Source organism: Hemiscyllium ocellatum, chromosome 19 (genome assembly GCF_020745735.1).
Source record: "Hemiscyllium ocellatum isolate sHemOce1 chromosome 19, sHemOce1.pat.X.cur, whole genome shotgun sequence".
NCBI classification, from domain to species: domain Eukaryota; kingdom Metazoa; phylum Chordata; class Chondrichthyes; order Orectolobiformes; family Hemiscylliidae; genus Hemiscyllium; species Hemiscyllium ocellatum.
This window is the reverse complement of record NC_083419.1, coordinates 50,711,482-50,726,767: the sequence shown is the minus strand read 5'-3', so window position 1 is coordinate 50,726,767 and position 15,286 is coordinate 50,711,482. Positions and strand designations below refer to the sequence as shown.

Sequence of the window (15,286 nt, the reverse complement as noted above, 5' to 3'; positions counted from 1 at the left end):
GAGTATTTCATAAGATAGTTGCAAGTTAGAGTTAACATAGTAAGAGACTATAAGAATGACACGAGGAGATTTATCCAATACCATCTCAAGCTTACACTTTTTGTTGATCATAGTGTGTGTACTGAGCTGTCTGTAAACATTTGTGTTTAGATACTTTTGAATGATTTTGTCCTGCATTAGTCAATTGTTTTCATCTTTGTATTTTTTAAAGCAGTATAAAATTTAGATCTTCCATAGTTTTATTAAATGGCAGAATAGGCTCCAAGGGCCATATTGTTCCCTTAATGTTCTAGTTGTGTTCTGGAAAAGTGCAACTCAAAATGAAATGAAGCCAAATTGATGTTCCCATGGCAACCAGTGTAAAGACTGCAATTGAATTCAGGAGGACATTCTTTGTCAGAATAAAAAAATCATTAAAACATATTCCCAAGTTCCTATATTTGTAAATGAAATAACATTTTAAAATGCTAATTATGCTAACTATTTATGTTTCTGCTCACCAATGCTTCTCCCCATCACTTCCTCCTTCTGCTCCCTGTTGCTTCCTGCTTCCCTGTCCTAAAACCTTGCTGGAAGCAAAGAAAAAGTGAGAGGAGTCACAAGGGTAAAGATCAGGGAGGAAAGCTAGGAGAAGGATTGCCAGTGAATGGGAGAGCAGGAGAGGCCAATCCAAAATGGCAGGCCATGCAGCAATATCAGCATGAAATGATGCTAAAATGGAAATGCCAGCTCTAAGTGCACAAGTATTATATCCTCAAACATTGAGATAATGACTTAAAACAAGACAACTCAAGTCAGGGACTGCTATTCTCCCATCTCAATTAAGTTCATGCATTTTTTTTAACCATGTATGACTTAACTGAGGGATCAACCAGCATCGTGCGTTTCCCACTCACCATGATTTAGAAACTCTTTCCATTTCATACTCTTGAGGATGGGGCGTAGAATTTTGACCTTGTCCATCAGGAAGCTGACAGGAATGAATGCAACACTTACTGACAGTTTTATTCTGTGTTGAAATCCTGAGTATTTCCTGGCAGGTATGGTTAAAATTACCCTTCTACGTTACAATCATCAATGCCTAAAGTCAGATGTATCATCACTGGAAGCAAAATAAAGATCACTCAACTTTGTCCATACAATATAGCTTAGTCATAATTGTAGAAAAGCACCACTTTGTGTGCCAATTTCATGTTTTTTTAAAATTCCTCACACCATCCTTCTTTATGACCTTTGGGTGAACTAGCTAGCTGAGGACAGTTTTGCGCTGAGGATCCATGCCTGGGCACAACTAGTTTAGACTGGCCTAACTTGATTCTAATCTTGATTTTTTTTTTGTTCTCTCTTGCTGCAGACAGTTATTGAAAACAGAACTTGGATCATTTTTCACTGAGTACCTTCAGGTTAGTAGCATGTATTTTTCCATAGCCTCCACTCTGAATTGTTAATTTAGAGAGAATTGTTTTGTTTTTTTAATACTCACAATACTGATCTCTGGCACCAAATAATACAAATTGAAAACTAGCAACACATGTATGGACTCCCAGTTGGGACTGAGGAGAAAGTGTAACTTGCTCCTAAAACCTAGGGTTTTGAAGAATCTTTTAAATTTTAGTGATGTTGTATAGAACCATTCAAAATTACGAGAGGAATGTACGGAATAGTTAGTTGGGAGTCTTTTTTTTTTCCCCAGGGTAGAAGTGTCAATTACTAGGGGATGTGGTGAAAGGAGATATGAAAGGCAGTTTTTTTTTCTCACAGAGGGTAGCAAGTGCCTGGAATGCACTCCAGAAGTGGTGATAAAAGCTGATACATACCAACGTTGAAGAGGCATCTTGACAGATACATGAAAAGGCAGGGAATAGAAGGATACAGACAACATAGAGACAAAAGGATTTTAGTTTCAAAAGACATTGTGTTACAGCGTAAGCTTGGTAGGCCGAAGGACCTGTTTCTGTGCTGTACTGTTCCTTGTGCATTATTGCTGTACATGCTATGATATTTTGTACATGTTAAGGATGACTGTACTTAGAAAGAGATTAAAGTTCACCTGAGACACTGGGGATATGAGCAAGTATAGCTGTTCTCCAGGTTTCATTATAAATGCTGCAGTGAAAATTATTTCAGGAACCATGATGATATTGAGGGAGAAGAGCTTCTAGATAATTTACATTATTTTTAAAAAATCTGTGTAAAAACAACCTTCCTTTGACAAGTGCATCGTTGCATTCTGAAGAAGTCCAGGCCTGTAATACAACATATTTAACAGCGACCTTTTTCACCTCTTCCTGGTTCATTTCTGCCCAGTAGGAATGACCTGGTAAGGATACAATTTTCACAATACTGAACATGCTGTCAGAAAGCTTGCACTGTTTTCCATGACTACTACTATCAGGAGTTTTCCCCCCACATTATATACACTACAGGGCGTTGGAACATGGATAGGTATTGAAAATTCACTACATAATGAGTTCATGAACTGACTATAACATATGCTACATGAATAATGATTGCCTGCTATAGACTTATGTCCAGCCTATTACAGGGTCCCCATATCTTCATAATTCATATTTTTTCTCTGCCCCCCAGGACTCTTAAACTCATCTCTTTCCTGCCATTCACCTCTTGATTCTTTCATTTCCAGACCTAAGAATTACAACATGCTCATTGTTCTCCCATCTGCCATCCTTCAAAAGAATCCATCATGTATAAGGTGCTGTTGTATCCTTTCTGCTGTCCTGCTCACCGCACATCCTTCTCTACTGCCCTGTGATGATCTGCAATTCTCCAATGTATCACATTTAAAATCCTTTGTCCTCCTTTATAAATCCCACTGTGACTTTACCTCACTCTCTCTTCAGAAATCTGTCTCCAGACTTGGTATGTGTTACTGACTATTGGAGGTGAAAGACAGAGAGCAATGAAATTCACCCCCTCTTTACCCATCTTTAGTGACAGAATTTACTCATTTCCGTCCTACTGTTTCAAAATTCCATCTGAATCTCACTCTCACCCACTCCAACCTCACCCTCGCAATGCGCAGCCCTCCACTCCCTCGCTCCAACCCCAACCTCACCATGAAACCCGCAGACAATGAGGGGGCACAGTAGTAGTCTGGCACACTGAACTCTACACTGCTGGAGCCACGTGCCAACTCGCAGACACCTCCTCCTATTGTCCCCTTGATCACGACCTCCCTTCCCATCACCAAACCACCATCTCTCAGACCATTCACAATTTCATAACCTCTGGGCATCTCCATTGACAGCCTCCAATCTCATTGTTGGTGAACCTTGCACTGTCCAATTTTACCTCCTTCCTAAGATTCACAAACCTGACTGCCCCAATCGACCCATTGTCTCAGCTTGCGCCTGTCCCACCAAACTCATCTCTTCCAACCTTGACACTATCCTGTCCCCCTTAGTCCAGGAAATCCCCACCTAAGTTCGTGACAGTACCCACGCCTTTCACCTCCTCCAAGATTTTTGTTTCCCCAGCCCCTAATGCCTCATCTTCACCATGGACATCCAGTGGCTGTACACATCGATCTCCAACCCTTCCATTTCTTCCTCTCGTGCTGCCCAACCATTACCCTTCCACCAACACCCTCATCCGCCTTGCTGAACTGGTCTTCACCCTTAACAACTTCTCCTTTCAATCCTCCCTCTTCCTCCAAATCAAATGGGTAGCCATGGGACCCAGCTTTACCTGCCTGTTTGTCCGGTACGTGGAACAGTCCATTTTCCGTAGTTAATCCAACACCAGCCCCATCTGTTTCTCCGCTACATAGATGACTGTATCGGTGCCTCCTCGTGTTTCTACGAGGAGGTTGAACAATTCATCAACCTTCCCAAAACTTTCCAACCCGACCTCAAATTCACCTGCACCATCTCGGACCCTCCCTTCCCTTCCTGGACCTCTCTGGCGACCGACTGACCACAGACAGCCCACTGACTCCCACAACTACCTAGACTGCACCACCTCCCATCCTACCTCCTGTAAAAACGCCATTCCCCCGCCTCAGCTGCATCTATTCCCAGGATGACCAATTCCACCTCAAAGTCCCGGATGGCCTCCTTCTTCCACGATTGTAACTTTCCTTCCCACCAGCGCATCTCCTCCACTTCATGCACCGCCACTCTTGAACCCCAACCCTCCCAACATAACTAGGACAGAACCCCTCTGGTCCTCACCTTCCACCCCACCAACCTCCGCATACAGCGCATCTTCCTCTACCACTTCCACCACCTCCAAATTGATCCACCACCAGAGATATATTTTGCTCCCCACCCCATCAGCCTTCCTGACTCGATCGTCAGGTCCACACCCCACTCCTGGCACCTTTCCCTGCCATCGCAGCAAGTGCAAAATCTGCCCACACCACTCCCCTCACTTCCATCCAAGGCCCCAAGGTATCATTCCACATCCATCAGAAATTTACCTGTACCTCTACCAATATCATGTACTGCATCCGTTGCACCTGGTGTGGTCTCCTCGACATCGTGGAGACAGGACGCCTTCTTGCGATTGTTTCAGAGAACATCTCTGGGACACCCGCCCCACCACCTTGTGGCTGAACACTTCAACTCTCCCTCCCACTCCGTCAAGGACATGCAGGTCTTGGGCCACCAAACTGTCACCACCAGACGCCTGGAGGAGGGATGCCTCATAGTCCGCCTTGGGACCCTGCAACCACACGGGATCAAAGTGGATTTCAACAGTTTCCTCATTCCATCCCCACCCCCCTCTCACATTGTCCCAGTCCCAAGCCTCCAACTGGGCACCGCCCTCCGGACCTGTTCATTACTACCCCCCTCCTATTATCTCTTAGTCCCCTGGCCCACAAGCCTCATTCCTGATGAAGGGCTTCTGCCTGAAACGTCGATTCTTCTGCTTCTCGGATGCTGCCTGACCTGCTTTTCCAGCACCACACTCTCAACTCTAAGCTCCAGAATCTGCAGTCCTCACTTTCCCCCCTTGCTGCATCTCAAAACCCATCTCTTTTAATAAGCGTTCACTTCTCTTAATTCCTCTTTCCGAGTTCATTATTTTTCTTGCACCCGACTGTGATGTGCCTTGGAATGTTTAATGGTATGAATGGTTACACATTCCAGATATTTCCACAGCTGCTGCTGTTTAAACCTTGTTGGGAGGTTTACATAGCCCTCTTTTCTAACAGGATGCTGTCAATATAATGGTCATTAAAATGGGCAAAGGAATCAGTTTTGAATTTCATACTGTCCAGTGGAAATGTCTATCATTGACAACCCGTGTCCTTTCAGTATCTTTGAATGTGTTGCATGAAAATACCTCAGAGGTAAACGGAACAGTGAAAATATATATATTTTAAATATTCTCATGTGGTGGGAGTAACTATTGATGTTAATAAAGTTTTGGTTTGATTTTTCATCAACAGTAGAGTGAATCTCAAAACATCTGACCCTATCTAGCCACTGGGTTTGGGCTTACCAAGCCTAAAACCACAAATATGAAAGTAGTCCATAATTGGCCCAAAACTATTATTGTTTTAAATTTGCACCATTTGATGTTAATCTTTATTTTAGGTGTTTCTTTGCTCTGGTGCTCTGGAAATGTTTGCCTTCTGTTTTACATGCTGCTCTGTGGCCCAGAGAGACTGTCTTTTTTCCTGGCCCAGATAGCTTGGTAAATTTGGTAAATGTCTAGCGAACAGAGAGCCGTGTTCCCTTTTGTTTCAGCTGCGATTATGATTCCATACTTTCGCATGATCATCCTTGTTTCCAAAGGATTGTTAGAATAACATTAAGGTGTGCTTGAATTATCTTTAACAACCGGCCAAATTTAAATTGTCAAAGGACAGGTGAATGGTAGCAATCACCCAGTCATTGAAAAACTCAGCTAGTCCCTCATGCAGTAGAATCTGTGGTTTGTGATTGCTATTCAGATATGATGCAAGGTACATCCTTGTGCAGTAGTTTCTTTTTTTTCCTATCATCTATCACCTGGTTAGACTTCCTTTGAAAGCTTTTGACAAACTCATTCATTTGATCAAGAGAGATTGATGACTACTGAGTATAACTTAATTGAACAAAAGCTGCTAATGAAAAACTTATTATAGGCAGCAATGATTTATATTTGTGTAGCATTTTCAATGTAAGAAAACCTCATGAGGCACTTCAGAGGAGTGTTTATAATGCAAAGTTTTACTATCCGATAAATGTTTGTATTTCAGCTAAATGGTTTGGTTCCCATCCTGTCTCAGATATAAACATCCTACAAATTAAGATACATTGAGCTAAGCTGACACATGATACCTAAGTATAAGGCTGGTTTATAATCTGTTATATGTGAATTAGGGAAGCTAAAACTGTTCTGAATTTTAACTAAGAATACTTTTTTAAAAAAAAGTTTCAATTGAACACCTAACATACATACATTTATACATCCTAAGGACATCCCAAATGGATCTTTATCAAGCTGTATGTTTGTTAAAGTAGTAAAGTACTGTATCAGAAACATTGAAACACTCACATTACACAGCACAGTTTCAACCCAATGGATATTACAACAGTGATTGTATTTTATTGTTGTTGTTAGTTAAGTAATTTGATGTTATTTACCTTAATTGCAAAAGTTGCTAATTCCTTTGCATAGGATAATGTTGAAAATGGCATCGATACTACTAAACCATAGCACTGTTCCTGTGCTCAGTATATTTCTGTTGTTTCAGTTGCTAAATAGCACTGGATATAAGTCATAAGCAGTAAATGCCGATGAAAATAGCTGTTAATCCAATGAATGGAAAACAGTGTAAAGATTTCTTACTGAATTGTTGGATTTCTTCAGCTCCACACAAGCAGTTAACAGTACTTCATTCCATTGCAAAACTGTGCTTGCTCTCTCAATCCTCAGATGCGTGATCTTAGGTGGAATTTTCTAGGTCCTTTTAGAAGGATGGCTAGGAAACTCAATTGGGCTGGAGACAAAAATGTGGTTTCCCAATGGTGAGTTAGTTTTGTTGTTAAATTTGTGCTTTTCAAGGTGGTCTGCTTTCCCATCCTTCATGATTTGGGACCTGTTTCCCATTTATTAAAGTGCTGCAAACACTCATTAATGCACCGGTCCTCTGGAATTGTTAGCTAGAAACAGGAAATGCTTATATTTACAAACTCAGCTATATGTTAGGCTCGTATCTGGTGGGCGAAAGTGAGGACTGCAGATGCTGGAGACTAGAGTCGGGAGTGTGGTGCAGGAAAAGCACATCAGGTTAGGCAGCATCCTCCTCATTGGGATGCTGCCTGACTTGCTGTGTTTTTCCAGCACCACACTCGTACCTGTTGGGATCAGCTTCCTCCCGAGGTTTCAGTGACTACAAACATCTTCAGTTATTTGGCTTCTCCTTATCTAAGGTATTAATTTGCAAAACCTTGTCAGCAGTGAAGCCTCTCCATATTGATCACCTCACAAGATCCCTCAATCATATGCGCTCTGGTTTGTTGGCATTAAGTGATTGGTGTCTGGGGTGAAGCCTGCCCACATGAGGTCACCACATTGGCTGCTGCCAGCAAACCCAAGTGGAACAGGCAGGCCCTAACTGAACACAGAACCAGACTTTCCTGATTGTCCTTGTCTTGTGCAAGCCATTGAAGAGTTGTTCAGTGTGGTTGTGAAGACAGGTCAGGGACCCAACGGTACTAGATCTGTTGAGTGCTGGAGCTCTTCTTTATGGTTTTGGGGTGAACCCTGTCAGATACGAGAGGCAGTACCATTGTGGTGCCAATGGTGTTAGATTTGGAGCTGCAGTGAAGGTAATGCATGAGGCATCTGATGGAGATGTCTGACACCCAAGCTCCTGTGTGACAGCCCTCTGCAGTTGGAAAAGCATAGCCAGTCAGGCAGCACCCGAGGTGCAGGAGAGTCCATGTTTTGAGCATAAGCTCTTCAGGAAGGTTCTTATGCTCGAACTGCCGAGCAGCACGGTAGCTCAGTGGTTAGCACTGCTGCCTCATAGCGCCAATGACCCGGGTTCGATGCCCGCCTTGGGCGACTGTCAGTGTGGAGTTTGCACATTCTCCCTGTATCTGCATGGGTTTCCTCCGAGTGCTCCGGTTTCCTCCCACAGTCCAAAGATGTGCAGGTCAGGTGAGTTGGCCATGCTAAATTGCCTAGTGTTAGGTGTATTAGTCAGGGGTAAATATAGGGGAATGGGTTTGGGTGGGTTACTCTTCAGAGGGTCAGTGTGGACTTCTTGGGCCAAAGGACCTGTCTCCATACTGTAGGGAATCTAATCTGTCCTGTTCCTCAGATGCTACTGACCAGCTGTGCTTTTCCAGCAGCACATTCTCAACTCTAATTGCCAGCATCTGCAGTCCTCACTTTCTCCTAGCCTTCTACTGTTGGCAACCTTACAATGTTAACTCCTTCACACACACAGGATCTTGAAGCATTGAGTACATAGAATATTATAGTGCAGTACAGGTCCTTCGGTTGTGCTGACCTGTGGAACCAATCTGAAGCCTATCTATCCTACACTATTCCATTTTCATCCATATGCTTATCCAATGACCATTTAAATGTCGTTAAGGTTGGCAAGTCTACTATTGTTGCAGGCAGTGCATTCCACGCCCCTATTACTTTCTGAGTAAAGAAACTATCTCTGACATTGGTCCTATATCTATTCACACCCCCCCCCCCACCCCACCCTGTCAATTTAAAGCTACGTCCTATCGTGCTAGCCATCACCATCCAAGGAAAAAGGCTCCCATTGTCCACCCTATCTAACTCTCTGATTATCCTTCATAGACAATGGTACGTGGCCTTTCAGAGCATATCAGACCATTCCCTCCACGACTCCCTTGTCAGGACCACGCTCCCCACCAACCCACCTTCCACTCCCAGCACCTTCCCTGCCACCGCACAAGGTGCAAAACCTGTGCCTACATCTTGCCCCAACCTCCATCCAAGGCCCCAAATGATCATTCCACATCTGACAGAAATGTACCTGTCCTTCCACACACGTCATCTACTGTGTCCGTTGCACCTGATGTGGTCTCCTGTACAAAGGGGAGACAGGACGCCAACTTGTGATCGTTTTAGAGAATAGCTCTGGGACACCCATACCAGCCAACCCAGTGGCTGAACACTTTAACTCCCCCTCCCACTCCATCAAGGACATGCAGGTCCTGGATCTCGTCCATCGCCAATCCCCAACCACCCGTTGTGGCTCCTCCTGTTGTGGCATTAGAGTCGAAAAGTGTGGTGCTGGAAAAGCACAGCCAGTCAGACAACATCCGAGGAGCAGGAGAATCTATAGGCCGTTCATCAGGAATGTGGCTTGTGGACCAAGGGAGCTGAGGATAAATGGGAGAGGGGTGGATATGGGGGGGGGGGGGGGGGGGAAGGTAGCTGAGAGTGCAGTGGGTAGGTGTAGCTGGGGGAAACTGATGCAATCCACATTGGTCCCACATGGTTGGAAAGTCCCAAGGTGGAAGATGAGGCGTTCTTCATCCAGGCATTGGGTGGTTAGAGTTTGGGGATGGAGGAGACCCAGGACGTGCATGTCCTTGGCGGAGTAGGAAGGGGAGTTGAGGTGTTCAACCATGTGGTGGCAGGGTTGGTTATTGTGGTATCCCAGAGATGTTTCTGAAATGATTGCAAGTTGGCGTCCTGTCTCCCCGATGTAGAGGCGACCACATCAGATGCAAAGGACATGGTAGATGACACGTGTGGAAATACAGGTAAATTTCTGTTTGGATGTGGAGGGATCCTTTGGGACCTTGGGTGGAAGTGAGGGGGAAGATGTGGGTGCACGTTTTGCACCTTTTGTGATGGCAGGGAAGGTGCCAGGAGTGGAGGGTAGGTTGGTGGGGGGTGTGGACCTGACAAGGGATGCATGGAGGGAATGGTCTCTCCAAAACGTAGTAGGGGTAGGGAGGGAAATATATCTCTGGTGGTGGGGTCTGTTTGTAGGTGGCGGAAATGGCAGAGGGTGATGCGATGTATCTGGAAGTTGGTGGGGTGCAAGGTGAGGACTGGGGTGTTTTGTCCTAGTTGCGATTGGAGGGGTGGGGTTCAAGGTGGAGGTGGAGATGCATTGGAGGGCATTATCGACTAAGTGGGAGGAGAAATTGCGGTCTTTGAAGGAGGAGACCATTTGGGATGTTCTGTGGTGGAATTGGTCCTCCTGGGAGCCGATGAGGCAGAGGAATTGTGAATAAGGGATAGCATTTTTACAGGGGTGGGAGGAGGTACAGTTCAGGTAGCTGTGGGAATTGGTGGGTTTGGAGTGGATGTCCATTTTGAGTCAGTCACCGTTGGTGGAGATGGAGAGGTCCAGGAACGGGAAGGATGTGTCCAAATGGTCCAGGTGAACTTGAGGTCGGGGTGGAATCTGTTTATGAAGTTGATGAACTGTTCAACCTCCTCATGGGAGCACGAGGCTGCACCAATACAGTCATCAATGTAATGGAGGAAAAGGTGGGGGTTGGTACTGGTGTAGCTGCGGAAGATGAACTGTTCCACATACCCGAAAAAGAGACAGGCATAGCTAGGGCCCATGCGGGTGCCAATGGCTTCCCCTTTGGTTTGGAGGAAATGGGAGGATTTGAAGGAGAAATTATTGAGGGTGAGGACCAGTTCAGCCAATCAAGTGAGAGTGTCGGTGGAAGGGAACTGGTTGGGTCGGCGTGGGGAAGAAACGGAGGGCTTGGAGGCCTTTGTCATGGCGGATGGATGTGTACAGGGACTGGATGTCCATGGTGAAGATGAAGTGTTGGGGCCAGGGAAATGTGGAGGAGAGCCAGGTTCCCTTGAGCCACCCGCAGGTACTGACCTCAGCAGCCACCAGGCCGCTTACATCAGTCAGGGTGGCCTTGTATTGCTGTTGTTGAGGGAGAAGAATTTCCCCTCTCTACTTCACAGTCTTCAGGAGAATCTCTCAGAAGATGGCGCTAAAGTGTGGCACTGCTTTTTGGCCGATCCTTGATTGCACCAGGAGTGAGAAGCAGAGGTTGACTGATGTTCCTGGGTTGCAGTGAGTGGTGTGTTGGCTGGCTGCCTTTTCAGTGTGCTTCTGGATGTTGCAGCCTGGAGGATCCTGGTGGGGGAGGGTAAAACGTCTGTAAAATTTAGCACTTTACCTATTCACTACATGTAGTGAACTAAGAGGATTGTGATTATGCTGGAAAAGCTGACCCACACTCCAGAAAAATTTGCAACCTGCTTTCACACCCACTTTAGTCACAAAGAAAATAAAATTAGGTTCCTTTATTTCTTCATTAAATTGGGAGTTTGCCTTTTTAATCAGATTCCTAACCTAGATGTTTTTCAAATTGAGGACTGGTGTCTTTATAAACAGTTTTGCAGACAGACTTAGTTTCTGCAGCATTTAAGTAATTGGCACGGTCTGTATAATGTAACCATGGTTACTGATGGAGGTTAGTTAAGTCAAGCAACAGCATCACAGATGTTTCTCTCCTAGGTTTTGTGCTACATTGTCTCAATACTTGTACAAAAAACCCATGCCGAACATAAAAGCCTTACATGGAGCTTCAGAAAGGTGACAGTTCTCCTTTTGGTTGTTACCTGTGTTAATTGATTCAGTGGAACTCAATGAGTTCAGCATTTTCAGGTGAATGCTTGCTTAACAATGGAGCATGATATCTGATTAGTGTTTAATGGTTTGACGTTCACGAATCATGGAATGGCTGCAGCATAGAAATAAGCCATTTGGCCCATCCTCTCTATGCTGGCTCTGCAAAAGCAACTTCTCCAGTCCCACTCCTTTGTCTTTTCCCTGTGTCCCTGCAAGCCTTTTTCTCTCTTAAAAGGCAGAATTCAATCTGATTCTACCCACGGTGTGGCCCAGATCCTAACCACTCGCTGCACAAAATAGTTTTACCTCATGCCACCTCTCATTTCTCAATATCTTCTCTGTCCAGACCCCTCATTACTTTTAACCACCTTCGATCAAATCTTCACTTCTCTAGGAACTGTCTCCAGTCTGTCCACATCACTAAGTTCTTTCCCTGGACCACTTCTCCTGAATCTTTTCTATGAGAAAGTGAGGACTGCAGATACTGGATTTCAGAGTCGAGAATGTGGTGCTGGAAAAGCACAGCAAGTCAGGCAGCAGGAGAATCGATGTTTCGGGCATAAAGACCTTCATCAGGAATGAGGCTTGAGGGGCAGGGAATTGAGATAAATGGGACAGGGTTGGGTTTGGGGGGGAATGTAGCTGGGAATGAATCTTTTCTATGTCTATCCAACTCCTTCCTGAGGGATGTTGTCCAGAATTGGGCACAATATCCATTTGAGGCTGAAATGTTTATATAGTGTAATTTCCTTTGTTGCTTCTGATTATACTTGCTGCATTGAAGAGGTGATGATTTGTTGCATGTCCCTATTATCTATGTTAATCGATCAGGGGGTGACACAGTGGCTCACTAGTTAGCACTGCTGCCTTACAGTGCCAGGGACCCTGGTTCGAACCCAACCTCAGGTGACTGTCTGTGTTGAGTTTGCGCGTTCTCCTTGCGTCTGCGTGGGTTTCCTTCCACACTCCAAAGATGTGCAGGTCAGGTGAATTGTCCATGCTAAATTGCTCTTAGTGTTAGGTGCATTAGTCAAAGGGGAATGGGTCTGAGTGGGTTACCCTTCAGAGGGTCGGTGTAGACTTGTTGGGCTGAAAGGCCTGTTTACACATTGTAGGGAATTTAATCCTATTGAACTGAGTGCCTTACTCAGCTATTTCAGAGTGCAGTTACATCTGCCTCATTGTGGTGGGTCTGGAGTCACATGTGGGCCAGACAGGATGGCTGATTTCCTTTTTGTAAAAAGCCAGCATCCCCCGTATAATCCCAATTACAAGTGCAGCTACTGATTTGATCTTTTTAGGTGCTACATGATGTTGAATGAAGGTTCAGATTATAAGTGGATGGAAGCAATGAAGACATCTGATGCTCCCTCTTTCAATCCTATGCTTTATGCTGGTGCTGACGCTTAAGGGGAATAACTGTCATTAAGACAAGGTTAGAATAACGTGGCTCAAAGGATGGCTTGTCTCTCGACCTTCATTCTTGTATTTTCAACTAAAGTGAAATTTGATCAGGTAGCCGATGATGAAAAGTGAAGGTATGTTTTACAAACAGGGTGATCTATTTACAATAAAGTGTCACCTCCTGCCACCAGTGTTCCATCAGAAAGGTTTCTTTTTCCTTCGCTTTCTGCTACATCTCAGTGCAGAGCCTGAGTGTATATCTAGCTTAAGGGGAGCCTGCCTGTTGGCACCTGTTGGTCCTTTGAGCTTTAACACTTAGTGACCAGAGTATTAAGAGTGTCCTGCCTCCTCAGCCTGACCTGCCACAGAATCCCACACAGGATGGAGATAGACAGGCAAAGTGAAGTGTCCTGAGAGGAGACTTCTGGGAGCACCTTATGCAGTTTTACATCTGGCTGGGTGGCTGCTGGCACTGTCCCGTGTCTCTGTGAAGGAGGGGCACTCTCCAGGTCCAGGTCCCTGGTCCCCCTCGTGCCTTGCTATTGGAGCAATGGTTGGGCTGAGGAGGCACATGCTGGTCCATATATCCAGCTGAGTGTGATGGACCTGGCGTCCAAGACAGCTGTCACTCTGTCCAGGGAGACATGTGGGCATGTGCAGACCAGAGGCAGCAGAGTGTAGTTGGTATTGGTAAATTCTTCCAACCTTTTGAGGCAGTTAACTTAGTGCCTCTGACAAACCTGCCTGCTGCTCCTGTGTCAATTGGTAATGACACCTCACAATAACAAATAAAGAACTGTGCGTGTAGTTTTCTTCATGTATGAAGGGTCCTGTGTGTGAGTTAATGATTTAACCATTTAACAGTTGAGGTGCACATTAACATTGTGTAAACGTAAGTGATCAATAGATTGCAACATTAAACTAAGGACAGCAGTTTCAAAAATTCAGGCATGTTGATGCACCATGGACCAAATAGTTGCTGCCTCTCAAGCTACACAGTTCAGATTCCTGCTAATTGGGAAAATATCCTTCTGTGCATTTTGATTTATGTATATGTTTTGTTCTTGATAGTTATTCGCCCTTTTGCTGTGATCCACATTGGAACGATCCGAATGCTGCAGGCGTAAAATTCTGCAGTATCTATTCACACAACGTTGTGGAATAGATCTAGAATTTTGATTCCATCCCTGATCTTTCCAGTCGGTATTTTATTCACAGGCAGCCTGACTGCACTGATGATGTTTGCAAGTGTATTGAATTTTATTTTATTTTGTGTTTCCTTGTGTAGAATCAGCTGCTTACTAAAGGCATGGTGATTTTGAGGGACAAAATTCGGTTTTACGAAGGTAAGAAGATGGCTTTTCTCCTAATAATTTGTGTTTCTTGCTGGTATCACTCAGGAGTTATGATGCGTGACCTCTTCGGAAACTAGCCTCTTATGCAAACCCGTGCCTGAATGGTAAATGAAAACAGTGAACCCCCTTTGTCACCAGCAGAAAGGTTAGGGACAAATCTTCTCCTGTTCAACTGAATCATCCCACAGCCATTTTATGACAATCGGGTCATTAACTGGCTTGATGTGGCACTCTGCCCCTATCTGGGCGGAAGCATAGAAATGTCTGCACCAGCCAAGAAATTGGAAGGAAAGGCTATCCATTTGAATGCCCCAGTCTCCAGGTTCTGGACTGAACCTTGCAGATTACAGCACTTCAGATGCAGAACCAGGTACCTTTTTCAAATGTATTTCTGCATCCACCAGCAATCCCAGCAGTGAATTCCAGACACCCATCACTCTCAGGGTGGACTAGTTTTAATCCTTCTGCCAATCGCCTTAAATCTATGTTGTTATCTCTCCACACCCCAGTGAATGATGCCTCCAGAGGTTCTGTCCTGTATGTCTAGACCCCTCATTGCTTTTCTACACAACAATTAAGACAATCTACGGCCCCTTCAGTTCTAAGGGAAACAATTTTAAACCAGTCCAATCTTTACTCATAGCAGCAATTTCCAAGCCTTGGCAGCATCCTCTGTAATCTCTCTCCCAGGGTAATTGTGTCTTCCCTGGGCTGGTGCACAGAATTCCAGCTGTGACCTAGCCAGTGTTTTATGTACTCCCAGCATTACATCCCTTCTCCCTGAGAGGCTGTAAAACTCCATCTTCAGTGTCTCTAATATAAAGAGGTTCTTAGGGTGCATAGAGGCTAACTTTCTTTTAAACCAGTAAAACGAGTGAGTTTTTCTATAATATGAACCTCCTTACTTAAGCAGTCTAAATTGCTTGTATTTTTTTTATGTGGTGAGGATTAGTAC

The 15,286-nt window shown here is 44.7% G+C and overlaps 1 protein-coding gene across 3 annotated transcripts in view; it reads left to right on the top strand.

Moving 5' to 3' along the window:
* The window catches only part of LOC132824974 (proline-rich protein 5-like), a 128,063-nt gene that overhangs the window by 56,617 nt on the left and 56,160 nt on the right, over window positions 1-15,286 (top strand). For all 3 annotated transcript variants that reach the window (XM_060839905.1, XM_060839906.1, XM_060839904.1), the window contains 2 exons: window positions 1,355-1,403; window positions 14,265-14,322. In XM_060839905.1, the coding sequence (XP_060695888.1) occupies window positions 1,355-1,403; window positions 14,265-14,322 (107 nt within the window). The remainder of the gene's footprint in view (window positions 1-1,354; window positions 1,404-14,264; window positions 14,323-15,286) is intronic.